Raw genomic sequence first — 19,336 nt, forward strand, 5'->3', positions numbered from 1 at the left:
AGACCGCAACTCTCTACTCCTCCTCGGCGGGAACCTCATCCTCGTACTCCTCGGCATACTCGTCATCCATGCCCGCGTCCTGGTACTGCTGGTACTCGGACACCAAGTCGTTCATGTTGGACTCGGCCTCTGTGAACTCCATCTCGTCCATGCCCTCGCCAGTGTACCAGTGCAAGAAGGCCTTTCTGCGGAACATGACGCTGAACTGCTCGCCAACTCTGCGGAAACTGTTCTGAATCGCAGTGGAGTTGCCGATGAACGTGGACGAGACGTCGAGACCCTTGGGCGGGACGGAGCAGTGGGCAGTTTGAATGTTGTTGGGAATCCACTCAACAAAGTTGGTGGAGTTCTTGGTCTTGATGGCGTGAATTTGGTCTTCGACCTGCTTCATGGACACCTTTCCGCGGCTGTTGAGGGGGTTAGACGTAGCTCGAGAAACGGGGGCACGAGAGCGCAACTTACAACATGGTGGAGCAAGTCAAGAAGCGTCCGTCTCTGAAGTCGGACGCCAACATGACGTTCTTGGGGTCGAACATTTGCTGGGTGAGCTCGGCGACGCCAAGGTTCGAGAAGGACGCGGAAGAGGTGAGGGGCGCGAATCCGACGGTGAAGAAGTGCAATCTCGGGAAGGGCACGAGGTTGACGGCCAACTTGCGGAGATCGGCGTTGAGCTGGCCGGGGAAGCGGAAACCAGTCGTCAGGCCGGACATGACTCTCGACACAAGGTGGTTCAAGTGTCCGTACGAGGGGTGAGCCTGCTTAAGCGTGCGTCTGCAAATATCGTACAGCGCCTCGTTGTCGATACAGAACGTCTCGTCCGAGTTTTCGACGAGCTGGTGAATCGACAGGGTAGCATTGTACGGCTCGACGACGACCTCGGAGACCTTGGCGGACGGGAGGACGGAGAAGGTGGCCATCATACGATCGGGGAATTCTTCGCGGACCTTTGCAATGAGCAGAGTGCCCATACCGGATCCCGTGCCGCCACCGAGCGAGTGGGTGATTTGGAAACCCTGAAGGCTGTCGCAGGCCTCGGCCTCGCGGCGCACGACGTCCAGGACGGAGTCGACGAGCTCGGCGCCCTCGGTGTAGTGGCCCTTTGCCCAGTTGTTACCGGCGCCGGATTGGCCGTTGACCATGTTGTCCGGGCGGAAGAGGTTGCCCAGCGGGCCGGAGCGGATTGCCTCCATCGTGGCGGGCTCGAGATCGACCAGGACAGCGCGGGGGACATACTTTGGTCTACCGGCCTACGTTGCATGAGTTTGCGGTTAGAATTTTGAGAGACATCATGAGAGGGGGTGAGGCGCATATGAGATCACGAGGCGCGTGTGAGATGAAGGTAGTACCTCGGTGAAGTAGACGTTCAATCGCTCGGATTGTTGCTCATCAGTTCCAGTGAACCTATAGAAAAGTCAGCATACTATGCTCATAGATTTGCGTCATGGTGACTGAGCAGCTGGAAAACTCACTGTCCATCCTGATCCAAGCCATGCTCAGGGTGAATGGTTTGCCTGTTGTCGCGAACATTAACCACACGTTCAAATAAGTCCTCTTCACATTGATCTCAATGTCGAGATTGGCACATTCGTACCAGAAAGCCGTTCCGACTTGGTTGCCCTACAAAGACTTATCATCAGTAAAGGCGCGTTGTGACGCGTTGAGCGCTGGACAGGGGCATGGGGAGACGTACACATTGGCCGGTTTGGAGGTGAATCTAGAGTGGATCACAGAAGCGTTAGTTTGTCAAGAGGGACTTTACAAAGTAAGGTACTCGAACATGTGCGCGCAACTCACAATTTCACGCATGATGCTGGTTCGAGGATAAGACGGGGTTGTGGTATATTACGATGGTTGAAGGACGCAAGACGCAGGACGCAGATTTTTACCCCGCTATCGAATTGTTGAAATCACGACAGGTGGTCATCTTATAGCGGGATTCCTTATTTCACAACAAACCCCTATCCTGTCCGTATCGCACGCTCGTCTCGCTTGCGCTGTGCGCTTGTTCGCCCCGGACAGGCCCGGCCGTGGACACTCGGTCTGGACTCGAAAAACTTCCCCCACATGTTGGTACATGCATCTTGTTAAACTGCTGCCTTTTTGGAGTTTGATAGCTGCCTGGTTTATGATGTGTTTCTCTGGCACGGCAGAGACATGGACTTCCCGGGCTGTCACACTTTGATGTGGGAAGACAGAACAGACGGTGAGCGGTCAGAGCTTTTTGGGGCACTTTTTGGGGGGAATCTGTGTGGGAAAAAGAGAGAAAAATTAAGAAATAAAACTAAAATAAAGACAAAAAAGAACTTTGGCTGCCCAACCAACGATTCGAGCGGAGGTATCACCCGGGAAGAGACGCAAGCTAGACCATGTTGGGCCCATGACCCGTAGAAACGATTGGTAAATGTTGCTCTGTGCCACTCAGAAGTCTTGTGGATGTGTTCAAAATCCCCAAAGAGTCTCCATGTTCGGCGATAGGCGCATCATCAAGACCCAAAAGGTGTGGTGTCACCAAACTCGTACTTCTTGTTGAAGAGCGTTGCCTAACGCCGTGACGCCGTTCCAACCGCCCGACCAATGAATCTTTGGGATATACAGCTGCCTGTACTCCCTCGAAACAAGCCGGTTGTTGTCCGTCGCCATGTTGATTCACGGTTGCTAGGTGTCTGCCTGCGTGTGTCACACCACCACACCCCATCGACCGACCGGTGCCGCCGCCGCCGCTTGGCCGGACGAGCCGGATCAGAGAGTCCGAATGCCCCCTCCCCTTCCCCCGTCCAGTCCGTGCTCACTGCTCCTCGCTCTCGGCGGACGAAGAGAGTTCGGCGCGCGCTTGAAATTCCCCCATGGCCCCGCCAGCATTCCAGCGCGCACCCACGTGGGACGATCCAAACATGGAAGAAGTTAGGAAAGGTACAACTGAGGAAAATCCGGGAAAATGGAAAGCTCAGCTCCCCCGCTCCCTCGAGTCCCTGGTGGCCTAGATTTTACATTTGCAGCGTTGAGTTTCGCGTCTCACGACGGCTTGGCTGTCTGCAGCACCCACGGTCTGCAAAGACGGACTATACCGACGTCGTTGCTGACGGATGTGGCCTCTCCCACATCCCGGAGCCACGGATCTTTCAAAGGCCAAATGCTGCATAGGACCTAACCTTGCTGCAGACAGCCGAGTCGTCGTAACAGCGCGGAGCCGCGAACCAAACGCAGGAGGCAGACCTGCCCGGCCGTGGTGGAACGCGTATGTATGGGTCTTGAAAAGGCTGCTGATTCTGGACGGGGCCTGCCATCCAAGCCCATCGCAGCGAAAGCCGAGAAGAGTTGTTAATGAAAGATAAGGTTATTCATTCTTAAAAGTTTATCGCCAAGCGAGCATTGCTGCCATTGCACGACAGGTAAAGAAGAGTTTACATGTCCGCGCCCCTGACATGCCAATGATATCAGAGACATGCTGTGCGAGTGCTGATCATTCACATTCGACGAGGGCCTGCTTTGCCAGCTTCAGCACATCAACCAAGCAACCTTTGACACGGAAGGTGGTGATCCAGCCACTGACGAGGGGCTCAAGATGATCTGGAATGCAGATGTTTTGGGCGATCAGGGGCAGACGGGCAAAACGAAGGGTGTTGGCGGCTGGGCAGCGGGAGTGGCAGCGTGTTTTCCTCTTTCTTCCTCTTTCTCTCAGCCTTCTCTCAACTCGACCGTCGTCCCGTGGAGCCTCAAGAAAAAGTTTGCATGAAAGCGTCGTCGTCGTCGTCTCCTTCAGCCTCTTGCAGTAAACCCCTCATACGTCTTGGGTAGATCTAGACACCGATATGGTCTGGACCCTTTACTCGAATCCGATCAGAGTACCCGACCGTTTACCAAAAGCGATCGGTGACAGCGGCTCCTAGTCTGGCTAGCCAGCGGGAGACGATAGAATCTGGTTTAGGGGGACTCGTAAGTTCTCTTTCAGACTGAGACATGGTGTCTTGAAGTTAAATGAACCGGAGGATGTGGCTTGCGCTTCAAAGAAACTGAGGAGTTTTCACCCCAAAGCCCCGTGTTGCTGAATGCGGTAAACCTACCGGGACTCGACTGTAACAGTGCAATCCCCATGGTACCGACTTCTGAGGGAGACTCCTGAAGAATGAGAATGGAATGAGATATATCTACATCCTCAGAACCCTGGTCTGAACGGGTTTCCTTCTTACTCTCCCATCTTCAAGTTACCACTTGGAACACTCTCCTTGATTGCATCCTTTTCTGCTCTTCTTCAGCTTCTCAACACTCCTATTTTCCCGGGCATCATCAACTTCAGTCTTCAGCTCAGTGGCAGGAACCATCCTTCCATTCAGTCAGTCACTCCTTACGACGACTCTACTTCGACCAGAAAGATCCCGGTGATTTCGATATATCCGAAGCCCCCAATTCCCACATCTCAAGCCACCACCATGCACTTCTCAGCCAGCGCAACCTTCGCCTTGGGGCTGATGGCCACGCAAGCCGCGGCGAGGGGCATCGTCAAGGTGCCAAAGTACTACGCAGCAGCCGGAACCCCGACCTACACGATCACTCTCGCCGCCCCCACGACGACCTTTCCCACGATCTACGCGCAGCCGTCGGTGACCTCGTCATCGACCTCGTCCTCGGCGACTGCCACCCCAACTGCCTCCTCCAACTCGACCCTGAGCGCCGACCTGCAGAGAGCCCTCGAACTCCACAACATCTACCGCGCTGCCGTTGGCAACGCCAACTTGACCTGGGATGACGACTTGGCCGCGAGCGCTCAGGTCTGGGCCAACCACTTGACGACTGTCGGCAGCCTGGTTCACGACTCGAACCCCGGCGGCCAGGGAGAGAACTTGGCTTCGCAGTCGGGCGGCACCACCACCTATTTCACCAACGGTGTTCAGCTGTGGTTGGATGAGAAGCCGCTGTATGATGGACAGCCCATCCGCACCACTGGGTCGCCCAACTACTTGAACTATGGTCACTACAGTGAGTACTTTGGGCCCTGATTGAGAGGAACGTTGCCACTAACAAGTTGATAGCTCAAGCCATTTGGAAGAACACCCAGAAGGTCGGCTTGGCCATGGCCACCGACTCCAAAGGTACCACATTCGTGGTCGGACGTTACTTGCCTCCTGGAAACTAGTAAGTATCTCATCTCGCACTCATCAACTTCACAAGTCTAACTGTTCTCTTCCAGCATCGGCCAGCTGCCCTACTAAGCATGGAAGGATAGATTGCCAGTGTTGTTTGAGATGTTCTAATCAACGCTGTTGGCTGGGCTTGGCTTTTCTTTCGGTTCTAGACCGCTTCTCCTTCACTAAGTTGCTTATGCTCATGGCAAGATTTTCATGCCTTGGACCACTTCACTGCACATAGATTGTACAGTTTCCGTTCAGAATCTTCAACAATTCGAGAGAAATGAAAAAGAGCTTAGACACAATGCCGAGCAATCAATGAATCAACCTCTCCCACACTTGCAAAGAAAACAAAATGCCGGATCCGGAAAAGGGTGCAAGGTAAGGTTCTGACTTGACAACGCCGTCTCATCTTCGCCGACTGTCCCCGCCCCACCAAACCAAGACCGCCGTCCGAAACTCGGCGGACGAACTGGACGTGCACTCAGCTCATACTCCCACCTCCAACACCACTGACTCCCAATCTCGTCCGTCCGAAGAGTACACAAGTCGTACACAGCATCAATGTCTCCGCGCCTCGTACTCACATAATGGCAGGCACTGAGCGAGGTACCATCACAGTTCGCACCGCTGCCTCGGAACGGCGAACTGCAGCTGCTAAGCGCCGCTTCGTCCGCAGGGGCACCAAGAGCTGCTGGGAGTGTCGCAGACGCAAGATCCGCTGCATCTTTGACGATAAGGGACCTCGAGACACGTGTAAAACGTGCTGGCAGAAGGGGACGCCGTGTGTGAGTCAGGAGTTCCCCGAAGAGGATGCCCAGACGGCTCCGGCCCCGGTGGGCAGTCTCGGGGACCGGCTGAACCGGGTTGAGCGACTGGTCGAGCAACTGTACCACCGGGTGGAAGATCTTGATGTCCCTTTTCCCACTTCGCCGCAGGAGAAGGTAGCAGAAGGCTGTAGCCCCGGAGCAGAAGAATCAGCCACCATAGGCCCAACTAGAGAAGCGTGTTCTGAGGCTGCCCGCAGCCCTTCATCAACTCAGAACGCAGACTTATCAACGGTAGGATCGGGTCGAATATTCAAAAGGACTCTCACTGACGAACGTCTTTCCATTGATTAAGATTCAATCACAATGTGAAAGCAATGATGCACAACCTAACGAAGACTCATCACGTCCGAATGCCCCCTCTCATTATGAGACGACGGCAACTATCCGTCCAGCAGTAAACGCAAAACTAGCTGCCTACACAAGACAGCTTGCCGCCGCGATACCCGCTATAGAAGATTGCAGGGTCATTTACAAGCTCTACTCCGAAGCTGACATTGTCTTTCAGCTCATGTTCACGCCCCACTGCCTATTGGAGCAGCTGGAGCCAGAGTCTGTCGAGCACTACTTGGAATCTCTCAGAACACCAATGCATCCCACTTTACTGGCCAAAAAGATGCTCATGTTGGGTACGATGCTTCAGCGCGTTCCGACCCACGCCGGAGAGGATGCGTCCGAAGAAACCTATCGTCTCGTGGACAAGCTCGCGGAGACGGCCATCTCTGTGGTGTGCGAGAACAACGTGCTCCTGGGCACGCTCGACGGCCTCGAATGTCTCATTCTACAAACTGTCTATCATGGCAATGGAGGCAATCCAAGATTATCACTGCTGACCTGCCGCCGTGCGATTACTGTGGCCCAGTTGATGGGCCTGCACCGCCCACACGATCCAGCTACCATTGAGACAGTGGACCCGAATTCGACAGCAGTTCCTGGCTTCGTGTGGTTTCGTCTGGTATACTTAGAACGCTTCATTTGCCTCCTTCTAGGGCTTCCCAGCAGCACCCATGATGCAAAGGTCATCAACGACGAAAAGACGCAGACGTACATCAACAGCCATCACATTGACAGGCTCGAACAAGTTCACTCCTCTATCGCCGCTAAGATCATACAACGAAACGAGTCGGGGTCATATCTATTCGATATGGAAACCACTCACGCACTAGACCAGGAGCTCCAAGTTATAGCAACAACCATGCCCCCTCGATGGTGGACTATTCCCAACTTCACCAAGCCGCACAAAGACCCCATGACAATCGTCCGCAACAGCCTCAACCTAGCCAACCAGCTCTTCCACTTCTTCCTCATCATCGAACTCCACCTACCATTCATGCTCCGCCACTCCAAGAACGGCGCGGCCAGCAGCAGCAGAATGGCTTGTGTCGACGCGAGTAGGGAAGTCCTCTCCAGGTTCATCGCGATCCGTAACCCGGAGGGAATATGCAGTATCCCCGACGCCGCTGACTTCTTCGCGCTCATTGCGGCCATGACGCTTATGCTCGCGCACATCGACGCCCGCAGACGCGACAGGGGGAGAGATATCCTCGCGCACCAGAGGCATACGGACCGCGACAAGGTCGAGCAGACGTTGGAGCACATGCGTGACGGGAGCTCCAAGAATACGGATATGCTTTCCATGAAGAGCGCCGATGTCTTGAAGAGCTTACTTGCGATCGAGGCTGATGCTGCCGGGGGTTCGACGTTCACTGCGAGTCTCAGTTCTGCGTCGACGCCGGCTTCGGCTTCCTGTCCTGCCGGTGAAGGCCGGAGCACAGGTGATGCCAGGAATGTGCTGCAGCTTAAGATTCCTTGTTATGGGACGGTCATCATCTCGCCTGATGCTCCTCCTTCTCGCGAACCTTGGATGCCGGTCAGTCGTAACCACCAGGGTATGGTTCCGGACAGTCGTGCTCCGGGAAATCTCAGTGCTGCGAGCCCCTTTGTTGCAGGCCCCATGGCAGGAGTATGTCCAGGCGGGGGGGCTAGTGTGATGCCAGGCTCGAGTGGTCAGGGTGAGAATCTGCAGCTCGATCCTAATGTCGATCCTAGATGGCTCTTTGAACTCGGAAATCCCAACCTTCTGGGCAATGGAATCGCCGCTGGGTTAGAGGATTGGCCGTTTCAGGGGGTTGATGCTGCCTTTTTTGACAGTATGATCAGAGGGTTCGAAGGTGGTGACGACTATGGCGGTGCAAATGTGCCATGAATGCATTTGAATCCTCGTTTTGGAAAACAAAAAGGACACAAAGGGAATGAATCCGCCAGGAAAATGCAAGAGTCGAACTCGTTGGCCAGGGACCCTATTTATAATGATTCGTTTATGGACAGGATTCCAACACCATCATACATCAAGTAACTAGAGCATAAGGGGTATCGAAACACTCATCCCAGTCTTTCTTCCCAGACGACCAAAACTTCTCTAGAATATCCTTCGTTGCTAGAGGCAAATACGCACCAAGGTGTACACTCTCTTCGGCTAAACGCTTAGCAACGAACGACCTTACCGCCGCGGTCCCCGTCTTAGCCTCGAACCCAGCAACAATCATCGGCCACATGACGCAGCTCCTCAGAACCTGAGACCCGGCAGCCTTCTCGAGGAGGGCCATGAGCTTGCTGCCGTGTATTGTCTTCACGGCCCGCCAGCCCGCGGATGCGGGTATCACACAGACGCTCTGCAGGGAGGCGATGGCGAAGACCACGACGGCGGACTGATACACTTGCGCCATTGTCAAGAATTGCTCTTGCGATTCGGTCTTGGCGGCGGACCAAGTTTCGGGGGAGAAGTCTATGATGCGCTCGAGGAGGTCTTCAGCTTCTGTCTGGAGAGAGTCCAGTGTGTCTGACGACTCTGGTTGCGTTGCGAGGTATCGGAGGCGGTTGACGCAGATGATATCGATGAATAGTTGAACAGGGCAAGGGAGGAAGGGGTAGTATCCTGTTTCGTAGATTTCTTGGGTAAGACCTCTCATTTCGAAATTGACTAGCGGTGAAACTTGGTCGTATGCAGGGCTTGTTGAGTTTGCCAAGTTCTCGATGCTGTAGGTGTAAGTTTTATCAGTGCTCTGCACCTACAGTAGTAGCGGTTTATGTTGTGAGAGGTGCTCACATCTTGCAGAATAGGATTACAGTCTTGTAGCCTGGCGCGGCGTCGCAAACACTTCTCAGACCACCTCGCATCTCGATGATAGCCATGAAGCCGTTGAGATGATGCCGCCAGTTGGAGGCTGTCACTGATCCCATAAGCTACACACAAACGGATTAGGGCCAAATTTTCTCGGCTGGCGAGGGGGTATGGAAGGAGAGGGTGTGAGATGGAAGGGGCCAAGACACGCACATCTGCGTATAAGAACACAATCACCGCCGCCATCGTGTAGTCAGAGATTCTCCTCTTCTCATTTTGGTGGCTGATCTCTCCGTTCAAGGCCTGAATTGCCGTACATCGATGCTGATGGAATCGGGCCCGAACTTCTGCGTGATGCAAGTCGTTTTTCCTCGAAGACAAGCTCAGCAAGCGGTGGTTAATGGCCATGGCAACGAGAGTGTGTTGGATGGTAACTCCCATGTACTGGATGTACGACACGGGTACAAGCCAGGGGCTGTTGGTCAACTGATTCGCTGCAAAGAATGGGTAGACCTGTTCGTTCTCTGTTGCAGATCGAGACTACATCAGTTTCTTGGTTGCTTGAACAAGACAGAGCTCCGATATAGTAACGGAATATGGTGACTTACAGTAAAGTGTAGCCTCAATAACATCACAAGTTTCATCTCTCAATTCGTAACCTGGAAAAAGGTGCATAAGGTGGTCGGTACGAGTACCTGATACCTCGGATCTTACTGCCTTTGCAAGTTCTGACCCGCTCTGCTCTTTGTTGTCACTTTTCGATGAAATGTCGTCTTTAGTCTTGTTGGCAGGCGGGCTCTTCCGTTTCCACGTCCGGGTCTTGACCTTGCCAGGGGCAAGCCATACCAACGGCTTCTTGTCCTCGTAACCGGGACACACGACGCCGCTAGTCTTGCACTTTGCGCAGACGGGACGTGCCGAGTCGCAGACTAGTCGGCGCCGTTGACATTCCCAGCATTGCCTTCTCCGATTACTGGGTCCTGTCTGTGAATGTGCTTGTGCCTCTGTTTGCGCCGGTCCACCTACTGCGAGCGCCAATTGTCTAGAAGTGGAAGTCATCGTCTGATTAAGGGAAATACCCTATCTCAACGGCTCATCAAACGGCTTTACGTTTTGGGCTATTGGAAGTAGACGGAGTGACGGGATGGCACATCCATCCTGCCACCCGCTGGCTCGGGTCGAGTTTAATACATGTGGTGCGGAGTTGAGCTGCAGTCACCTAGGAGGTCAACGAAGGTAGGTACGGCTAACCGGCGACGGCGAGCAGTGCCTGACCAGGGGCGCAGTGCATGTCTTGGCCACTTCAATAGCCTAATGAGGTAAAGCGCGGGGCATTCCTTCGAGATCATCGCTTCTCTAGCGCGTCAGCAAGACGGCCCTACGAGAGACGAGAGGGCGATGATAAGCGAGCGGTGCGCCAATGGATGAGTCTGATGATATCATTGAATGATCTTCATGGTTTCTGGCCTTAAAGCTATGAGCTATGAGGCCTGCTGAACGAGAGCACGGCGCTAGAATTTTGGATAACTTCTACCAAGCCAATCAGACCACGAGAGCCATAGGCATTCATCGTAAGTAGTCGAATGAAACTCAGGAACACGTAGCAGGTGAGGTGAAGCTGTGAAATACGTTCAAATCATTCAACACATAGAGATGATAGCAACAAGATTTCATCAGCGTATAAGCTTCATTATCACGAACTTTTGTTCTGGGCTGTTCTTATACAACTTCACGATATGGTTCTCGAATCTGAGTTCTTCTGCTACTAGTTCACATTGGATACATTAATAGAGTCGCAACTCGCTGGCGCAAACACCGGAAGCCGGAAATACCTACTTCCGAGTCACTTGCGTCGATGGTTTAGTGGTAAAATTCTCCGTTGCCACACTGCAGCGTCGGGGAGCCGGGGGTTCGATTCCCCCTCGACGCACTTTTTTGCTTATGGCAATCATCGCTATCGACTGAGACCCTGGCAATTTTTTGCACCTGACAATCTCTCCTCAATGAGATTTAGGTAGAGTTGCGTAAATCGAGGGGTAGAGGTCGTTAGTGATTTGATTGTCAATCAGCTGGACGATTGAAACATCTACTTTGCACACCAGACTGAGGTGGGCATCCCATGGGCAGACAAGCCTAGGCGAATGAACATACTCGTCCACCAACCACAGGCTCAATAAAGTGTGTAGTGTTTATTGGATTTCATGTCGACCTCCGGACTTCAGACGTTGAAGAGGATACCGGTGAGGCACTTTTCTCGGTATCGGTTCTGTGAAGTGCCCAGCGAATGATTCTCGACAGCTTCTATCATGCTATCGTCCGAGAGACCGATGTCAAATGTTGTGAACCACCCCAATTTCAAACGTTACTTTGGGGCCAGCTTGCTTTGCGTCTAGAAGTTGACTTTACACGTCGCAAATAGCTGCTCAGCGTCAGGGTCCAACTCCTGATCGAGCAGAGATTTACAACTGCAACCCTGTAAACTTGGGGGGTTGCACCGGTAGCCGGACACGTCGGAGACTCGCGATATGAACGCGTTGTGAACCCACCCTAGCTTCATGTCGGTAGGCGCTCTCATTTCTCACATTTGTGACTGGAGTAAGAAAACCATCCGAGACTCTTCCGCACTCCGTGCATCGCTACGCACAAACAACGCTGAAGGTTCCGCGTGCCTTGACTATCCGTCGATTAGACTTTGGGTTCATGTTCAAGGCCACATCAGTGCAACCACAATGTAAGGATGCGGGACGAAAGGTAATCACTTACACATCGTTGGCAAATGGCCACTCCCGCCGAGGGTGTGCAAAGGCCTTGAGGCTGGAGCATAGTCAAAGTTGAGATGAACTCTGAGTCTCAAGACTCCTGAACCTCCCCCATCCATTCATCTCCCCACGCGCCTGAGTGCAGTCATCATCACTTGATCACCGTACTTAACCAGTGATCCCCAGGGACTGGTTTTGGTCAAATTGAGGACCGTGCTCTGTCGCAAAGTCCGACATGAACCTTGTCCCCTGCAGCCCTGCCCTGGCTCCGTGGATCCTTGCAAGTTGTCGAACGGTGAGGCGGGGGGGATTCTCTTTCCTCGCTCCCGAGTTTCTCCAGGGCGAAGACCGCCTACCAGTCCGAGAAGAATGTTTGCTGGGAGGGTTTGCACAGGCTTCAAACGGGATAGCTCATCAACCCCTAGGCACGTCGTGAAGGCTTAGCGATCCTACCGGAAGCGCCGTAACACCAGCCGCTGCAGGCCATGGGCGCTTCGCCTGCATCTACAAGTGGAAGCTGAAGAAAAAGCCGTCGACGAACCCACTGGCCCCGATAAAAAAGACTGGGATGTTGGAACTTTGAAATTACGCAAGTCGTCCTGCGCCGCATTGCGGATATTCCGTATGCATGTACGCCTTGACTATAGGTAACAACAATCCAGCCAAAATTTCGTAGCCAAGATCTCGGATCCGAGTCTTCTCGTCATCTGGTCTAACATCACATTTGGAGCTGAACAGAAGAAGGCAAAGAGGATTGCGCGCCACTGCTGTTTGGCGTGTGAAATCTTCATCATTTCATATCCCATCATACTATGTATAAGCCACTTTGCAAACGATACGCGTGAAAAAGAACAATCGCAGGGCAGGGAAGCTGAGCGGTAGCTTCATGAATCGTGTGCATGATACGACTTCACGCGCCCACTTTGGTCTTCCCTGCCGGGTATCTGACGACGCTTTCAAGAGGCTCCCCATTCTCCACCAACACCGTAAATGCGTAAGTAAGCCTATTTGAGGCTGCGTGTGCTTGCTGTTCACTGTCATTCATAACGACGCCTGCCTTGTCGTCCTTCTTGTCGCCGCCGCATCGTGACTGTCATTGCCGTCGACGTCCTCTTCCGAGATCCAGAATTCTGTTCGCTTCTGGATACCTGGTTCAAGCGGGATGTCGCTGTGGTCGCTCTTTGATAGGGAGGGCCTGCGCTCCGAGCGTATAAAAATGTCGGTGGTACCGCCGTTGTCGCCGTGTAATCTGCTGCCGTTGTTGTACGCAGATCGAGAGCGATGTGACGAATTTCCGTATGCTGAGGGATGGGAACTGGGGAGCTGTTTTTCTCCAAAGAAGTAGAACCAGAGGGATCTGGAGAGTGCCAGGTTTCCAGCAATGATTCCGAGGTAAAGCTCCAAGTTGGACCAAATTGCGGTTACTGCGTATACGTCTAAGGATGTTGTTAGCTGAGTCCTTTTGGACGCCCGACCAGGAAATGTCCTTACAACTCAAGTCGTTAGTCACCAGGCCAAGAGAGGCTGCTCTTGCAATACCGAAGCCAGTGGCGCTGTCAGGTAATGTCAGTTTACTAGTTCGGTTTGGGGGTTCAGAGGTTGCTCACATCAAACCGAGACTCATTAATGCGCCGACCGAGAGTTTGGTCGACAGTGGTATGCGTACTTGCCAGACTACAACGAGAGGCAACAAGGAGCATAACAAGTCTGTCGCAACGGAGTATGCTAATGGGTAAATATGTCAGTCGCAAGCCACAAAGATGCCACGTCCCTGCGCCTGACTTACAGATAGTCAAGTAAATCGAGTATATCCGAATCTTGGCGTCCCAGCACACTCCGTTTCCTGTCCAGTAAGCGTCGACGGGATCGCACTCGGCGAGCAGGATGATGATGACGCCAAAGTTGGTGATAACCAGACCAGCCATGACGGACCACAAAAAGTACTTGAGCCGGCTGGAGTCTTTGATGCGGAGCAGCAGTAGCATGATGGAGCACTTGAGCAAGCAGATACTGGCGAATAGAAGGATTTGCGCGAACCATCCAAGCATGCTGTTGTTGACGTATTCCTCTGTCGAAATGTACCATCGATGCCTCCCATTGCCCGAGTTCCCTTGCGCGCACTGAACGCCATATCTGATGACGCCGAGACTGGCAACGATTCCCATAAGATAATCATCCCATCCCAGATGCCGTAATGCGAAGCGAACGTAGAGGCGGATCGACGTCGTGAAGATGACAAAGAAGATTAGCGCGCCGGAGACACCAAGGAGGATCGGGTTGACGTTCTCGTCCGGCGGCAGCGGATTCGGAGGGGTGACTGGCGCCATCGCGAGCGCGTACGTAGGAGTCTAGTGGACTCAAGCCTGGATAGCGTGGAAGAAAACGCCAGGACAAGGAACGAGGGTGCAGCACACCAGGAAATACTAGGCCATGGGCTGGATAAATGTGTAGAAGAGAAAAAGACGGCCAGCGGGTAATCGACCCACGGGATAGTCTCTGCACAAGGCAAAGACGAGGACGATCGCCAAGATCTGCTTTTGGATGGCAGCTCGTTTACCCCCGGACTTTTAAACGTCCCACTCGACGTGCGCCCTTGAGGGGGGAAAAGGGAACGTTGGTCGTCTTAAGAGCTGCGACGAAGCTGAGAAGGAGGAGGAGGAGAACAAGCTACATGCAATTCCGCAGTAGCCAGCCCTGCATGCGCGGACGGAGGAAATATGAGATGCAAGGAGGTCAAGGCACCACGGCGCATATGTCTCAGATGGGCGAGACCCAATCTACCCATCCCGCGGTTGTGTCGGGAGGAGGGTGGTAAATGGTAATGATTTGATGCCTTGGACGCCGACGACGCCGAGGTGGTGTTGTGTTGGTTTGGTAGGATGCAAGATTGCCCAGCCTTTGGTTCGACTCTTCCAAGATACGGATAATAGGCAATTGGTAGTTTATTTCGTTGCCCCGAGCAGAGAGGCTGCATGCCAAAGGACGTGAGCTAAACGCAAATGTCTAAGACCTAATTCTCTCAACTACGTCCATTCGAGGGATCGCTGTGTCCTGCATGGCAAAGACGGGGACCCCTTCCCCAAAAGAAGAAGGGTCTTGGCCGGGAATGACTGGGAGTCTCGTATTGTGGAAGGCCAGGTTGGACGAGCATCCTCTCCTCTTTTCTCCTTCTTCGATTCCTGCCCAGCTTCTGCGAGCTCCTGTCTCGTTGCTTGGATACAAATTGAGTTTGAGCGGCCTCCATTCCCCTGCGTATCTCTCTCGGTTGTTGACGAGGGCACGCCGCGCCCGAAGGAGGGATCAAAGTACATAGACCCTGGGCATGTGTGGATTCTTCTCATGCTGCGACCTGCAGTGCCTGCGCATCTGACAGGTTGTGGGATGTTGCGCAATGTGCCGCAGGTCTCCCAAGGGGTACATATGATTTACGTACACAGACTTGTGTGGGCTCTTCTTGCCAATGGTTTACCAAGCAAACACCCGCAGCAGAGTTGAGCAAATGGAGTAAGTTGATGACGATCGTCTTCTTACTTTCAATTTTTGACTTTCCCATCCCATCTTTCTCCTCCTTATCTCTTGACGTCTCAACGCACACAAGACATGTAGTTGGAGGCCATGAGACAGATTCGGACACAGACCAGAAAGCATAACGGGTAGCCGAGCGGCGCGCGGCAGCTTTTCTGCTCTTCCTGCTTGAGTAACGAGGGGCGGACGCTGGCGAGGGTTTCGGTCGTGCGAAAGGGTGGTGCCCGAGTTTAATTAATGGAGGGTATTGGTACGACTGTCAGGGGTATCCTGGGCACTCCGTCAGCAGGCTGCGCGGCGAGGGACGAGCTTTCTAAACAAAGATACCGAAGAGGATCCAAACCGTTGAGCCCCCGAGGGGAAACTCGGGAGAGAGAGAAACGGGGAGACGGGGAAGAGCCGGGAAACGCAGTTGTTAACGCGTCAATGCTTCGATAGACGTGGAATTATTATGGAATTGTTCATAACTGACCGAGACGGATGATTTGTTCAGACAGGGTCACGTCGACTTGTCCAAATGGGCCTGACAGGCCTATCCTTGAGTCGTGAACCTAACCCCGGAAGCGACCGGCCGGCGCAGCTCCGCAATTGTCAACGGTGCTTCGCCGGATAGGCACGTTGATGGCACGGTAACATTTGCCCGGGTACACAGCCATCCCCGTCGGCGAACACGTTGAACCGTGGGACGGTTGATGTTGCTTTGCGGCGTAGTAGGGGGAATTTGCTGTGCCGTTCGTCTCTGGTAGAGCAGAACGCAACCGAACCTGCATAAGTGTCTGACATTCCCTCGTCATCCATTCCTTTTCCCCTCTCTTCAAGGTTGGGGTAGATAGTTTGGCAATTGTCCAACAAGTCGTGTTGTTGGACCGGCGCGCTGGTAGCTTACACGCGCATTTATAAGTGCTTACGCTGCCGTGTGACACCACCACAACATACCGCCACCATTTCCTCCTCTCCCGGGACTTCTTCAGCGGTACCTACGAATAGTCTATCGCATATTGGGATTCTCGGCACCCCACTAAGCTACCATCATGTTCCCGTCCCTCCAGACCTTGAAGGACGGGCGACCTGGGGCGGAGAACAAGGATATTTCTTTGGGCCGCGTGTATGATTACTGGCGCCGTTTTCTTGGACTATGGATAAGAAGCCCTGCTAACTTGCTAAAGAAGCTTGTAAGGGGATTAATAACCGCATTATTGACATTCGACTTTCACTTGAGGCAATTTTGGGGGCTGCATACAAAAAGAGACACGATCCTGCTGCCGCATGGAACATGGCACGCCACAGCACGCCCTCCACTTCGTGTCGTTTGGTACCATTGACGAGGTTTCCCGAACCTAGACTTGATGTGCAGATATCACGCTTATTGTATTTGAAAGCTCGAGCGTTTGCTTCTCTTTTGATCTAGGCTCTGGCAGAACTTGGAGAAGCGCGTTTCTCAGATCGGCGAGCCGAGGGTTCCTAAACTTTATTTTCTCGAGCGTGTGGAAAAAGATCGCTGCATCGTCTTAGCCATGCTTGTCAAGTCGAGTCTCGCTCTCGCCTTCGCGGCCCTTGTTTTGGGTGCCACTTCCTCCTCCTCGTCACAGCCCTATGAGGATACCTACGATTATGTAAGTTGTGCCCAGCTCTGCTCTCGGACGTTTGCGTTGCTTCATTTACGGGGTCTCTCTGTCGGACGTATTCGCTTGTGCCCTCTTTAGTATTTTGCGTTTGACGCGGCCCGGGGGAGGTTTGATTACCTGATACACTAACACTTCGTCTTTTCCCCCTCAGATCGTCGTCGGCGGTGGCACTGCTGGAGTAGCCGTGGCGGCTCGTATCAGCGAGGGACTCCCTGCCTGCAAGATTCTCCTCATTGAGGCGGGACCCGCGGTGTGGGATGAGCCTAAAATCAACGTCCCCGGCATGAAGGGCTCGACGCTGGCCACAAAGTACGACTGGAACTTCACCACCGTGCCGCAGTCCAATGTCAATAGCCGAACTTTCACGGTCAACCGAGGCAAGGTCCTCGGCGGCAGCTCCGCCCTCAACCTCATGTCGTACGATAGGGCTGCGGTGGCCGAGTATGACAGCTGGGAGGCTCTCGGCAACCCGGGATGGAATTGGGAGACGATGATTGCCGCCATGAAGAAGTCGGAGAACTTTACTGGCCTTAATACCGATACGTACGGGTCCGAGGGTGTCGGCGAGAGCGGCCCGGTTAAGGCTGTCATCAACCGCATCATCCCCGAGCATCAGAAGACGTGGATCCCGACGATGAATGCCCTCGGCATTGAGAGAAACTTGGAGTCGCTCGGCGGAGACCCTCTCGGAGTGATGTATCAGCCCAGCAGCATTGATCCGACTCACTACAATAGGTCTTACAGCGCCAACGCCTACGTTCCCATTGCCGGCTCGAACTTGGAAATCCTTTCTGATACCACGGTCCTCAAAGTCAATCTCGGAAAGGCAACGGGTGACTCGACTCTTCAGACGGCCACAGGAGTCACCCTTTCAGACGGAACCATCGTCTTAGCCCAGAAGGAGGTTATCCTATCTGCTGGCTCCATCCAGAGCCCAGGCTTGCTGGAGTTGTCAGGCATTGGCCAGTCCTCCGTTCTCAACGCCTCCGGTATCGAACAATTCATTGAACTTCCTGGCGTTGGCGAGAACCTTCAAGATCATCTTCGAATTCAAAGTTCCTACCAGCTCAAGGACAATTACACCTCCTTTGACATTCTCCGCAGCAATGCCACCTACGCCGCGGAGCAGCTGGCCCTCTGGAACGCCGGACAAGTCTCGCTTTACGACTACACCGGCAGCGGCTACACCTTCACGACCTGGGCGCAAGCCATCGGCAACGACTCGCGCCTGGTAACCCTCGCCAAGGAAGCCGCTGGCGAAGACCCCAGTGTCGTTGATAAGAAAAAGCTAGAGTTTATGACCGATCCTTCCATCCCCCAGCTCGAGGTCATCTTCTCGGATGGCTACACCGGCGTCAAGGGGTACCCCGCGTCAACATCTCCTCTCTTTGGCGAAGGGTTCTTCACCCTCATCGCCGCGATCATGCACCCCTTGAGCCGGGGCGATATTCACATCAACCCCGCCAACACCACCGGAAAGCCTGTCATCAACCCGAACTACTTTGCACACGAACATGATCTTGAAGCAGCGATCCAGGCCATCAAGTACTGCCGCAAGATCGCAAACACCGAACCAATGAGATCTATCTGGGAGAACGAGTACGAACCTGGATTGGATGCTGTCCAGACCGACGAGCAGTGGAAACAGTTTGCTCTCAACACGACGTTGAGCATCTTCCACCCCGTCGGAACCTGTTCCATGCTCCCCAAGGAGGATGGCGGTGTTGTTGACAGCGACCTGAAGGTGTACGGCACCTCCAATCTGCGCGTCGTCGATGCTAGTGTCATTCCTCTGCTTATCTCTGCACATGTGCAAACTGCCGTCTATGGTATCGCAGAGATCGCGGCTGAGCGCATCATCGCAGATGCTTAGAAGTGATCAGGCGGACAAGGGTCTATGACATGATTGATGACAGCATAGACTAGCGTCGGAGGATTCTTTTCATAATTCTAATGATAATTTTCACCAATATTTGCACAATTCGCTGGAAGGTCTCGTGTGATACGTTGCGCTTTGTTGCAATATCTCATGAGAAGATGACGAGACCAGGAGCATCCCTTCGATGAAGCTGTATCATGCTTGAGAATTACCTTCTGGTGACGCCACAGCTTTAAAGTTATTGAGCCTCTTGGGCCGTTGATACCATCTTGCAGGTTGTAGCGTTTGAAAATCATACAAACATCACACAGACTGAACTTGAACTCTTGTAGAATGAGTTGACTCAGGATTGGGTAGTCCAACCATGCTGATGGGACATTCAGTGGGTACATATAAGAACAACCGTCACAGCTATAGCATGTTTGAACCAGAGACCATTCAATAGCCTGAAGTGATTTATTTACGGAAAGAATTTTT

General features: G+C 53.3%; 7 protein-coding genes across 7 annotated transcripts; 4 read left to right on the top strand and 3 right to left on the bottom strand.

Annotated features, from left to right (window-relative positions):
- Positions 1–13: 13 nt before the first annotated feature.
- Positions 14–1,806, bottom strand: CTAM01_15273 (tubulin/FtsZ family protein; the record flags this gene model as incomplete). Its single annotated transcript, XM_060531271.1, has 7 exons — positions 14–407; positions 463–1,247; positions 1,347–1,401; positions 1,470–1,511; positions 1,592–1,617; positions 1,691–1,714; positions 1,795–1,806. 7 exons carry the CDS (start codon positions 1,804–1,806, stop codon positions 14–16), a joined length of 1,338 nt encoding a protein of 445 aa, XP_060374157.1.
- Positions 1,807–3,083: 1,277 nt separating this feature from the next.
- CTAM01_15274 (uncharacterized protein) lies at positions 3,084–3,733 on the top strand (the record flags this gene model as incomplete). The annotated part of the gene is made up of 2 exons (XM_060531272.1): positions 3,084–3,206; positions 3,494–3,733. 2 exons carry the CDS (start codon positions 3,084–3,086, stop codon positions 3,731–3,733), a joined length of 363 nt encoding a protein of 120 aa, XP_060374158.1.
- A 694-nt stretch (positions 3,734–4,427) lies between these two features.
- On the top strand, positions 4,428–5,207 carry CTAM01_15275 (uncharacterized protein; the record flags this gene model as incomplete). The annotated part of the gene is made up of 3 exons (XM_060531273.1): positions 4,428–4,974; positions 5,028–5,130; positions 5,186–5,207. The coding sequence occupies 3 exons, from the start codon at positions 4,428–4,430 to the stop codon at positions 5,205–5,207; spliced, it is 672 nt and encodes a 223-aa protein (XP_060374159.1).
- Positions 5,208–5,713: 506 nt separating this feature from the next.
- On the top strand, positions 5,714–8,156 carry CTAM01_15276 (uncharacterized protein; the record flags this gene model as incomplete). The annotated part of the gene is made up of 2 exons (XM_060531274.1): positions 5,714–6,184; positions 6,246–8,156. 2 exons carry the CDS (start codon positions 5,714–5,716, stop codon positions 8,154–8,156), a joined length of 2,382 nt encoding a protein of 793 aa, XP_060374160.1.
- A 142-nt stretch (positions 8,157–8,298) lies between these two features.
- On the bottom strand, positions 8,299–10,362 carry CTAM01_15277 (C6 zinc finger domain-containing protein; the record flags this gene model as incomplete). Its single annotated transcript, XM_060531275.1, has 5 exons — positions 8,299–8,986; positions 9,057–9,193; positions 9,285–9,584; positions 9,786–10,000; positions 10,323–10,362. 5 exons carry the CDS (start codon positions 10,360–10,362, stop codon positions 8,299–8,301), a joined length of 1,380 nt encoding a protein of 459 aa, XP_060374161.1.
- A 2,509-nt stretch (positions 10,363–12,871) lies between these two features.
- On the bottom strand, positions 12,872–14,157 carry CTAM01_15278 (uncharacterized protein; the record flags this gene model as incomplete). Its single annotated transcript, XM_060531276.1, has 4 exons — positions 12,872–13,266; positions 13,322–13,383; positions 13,438–13,555; positions 13,617–14,157. 4 exons carry the CDS (start codon positions 14,155–14,157, stop codon positions 12,872–12,874), a joined length of 1,116 nt encoding a protein of 371 aa, XP_060374162.1.
- A 2,712-nt stretch (positions 14,158–16,869) lies between these two features.
- CTAM01_15279 (GMC oxidoreductase) lies at positions 16,870–18,853 on the top strand (the record flags this gene model as incomplete). The annotated part of the gene is made up of 2 exons (XM_060531277.1): positions 16,870–16,968; positions 17,132–18,853. The coding sequence occupies 2 exons, from the start codon at positions 16,870–16,872 to the stop codon at positions 18,851–18,853; spliced, it is 1,821 nt and encodes a 606-aa protein (XP_060374163.1).
- Between the last annotated feature and the right edge of the window lie 483 nt (positions 18,854–19,336).

Source organism: Colletotrichum tamarilloi, assembly GCF_030869305.1.
Source record: "Colletotrichum tamarilloi strain Tom-12 chromosome Unknown Scaffold_155.1, whole genome shotgun sequence".
Lineage (NCBI taxonomy): Eukaryota > Fungi > Ascomycota > Sordariomycetes > Glomerellales > Glomerellaceae > Colletotrichum > Colletotrichum tamarilloi.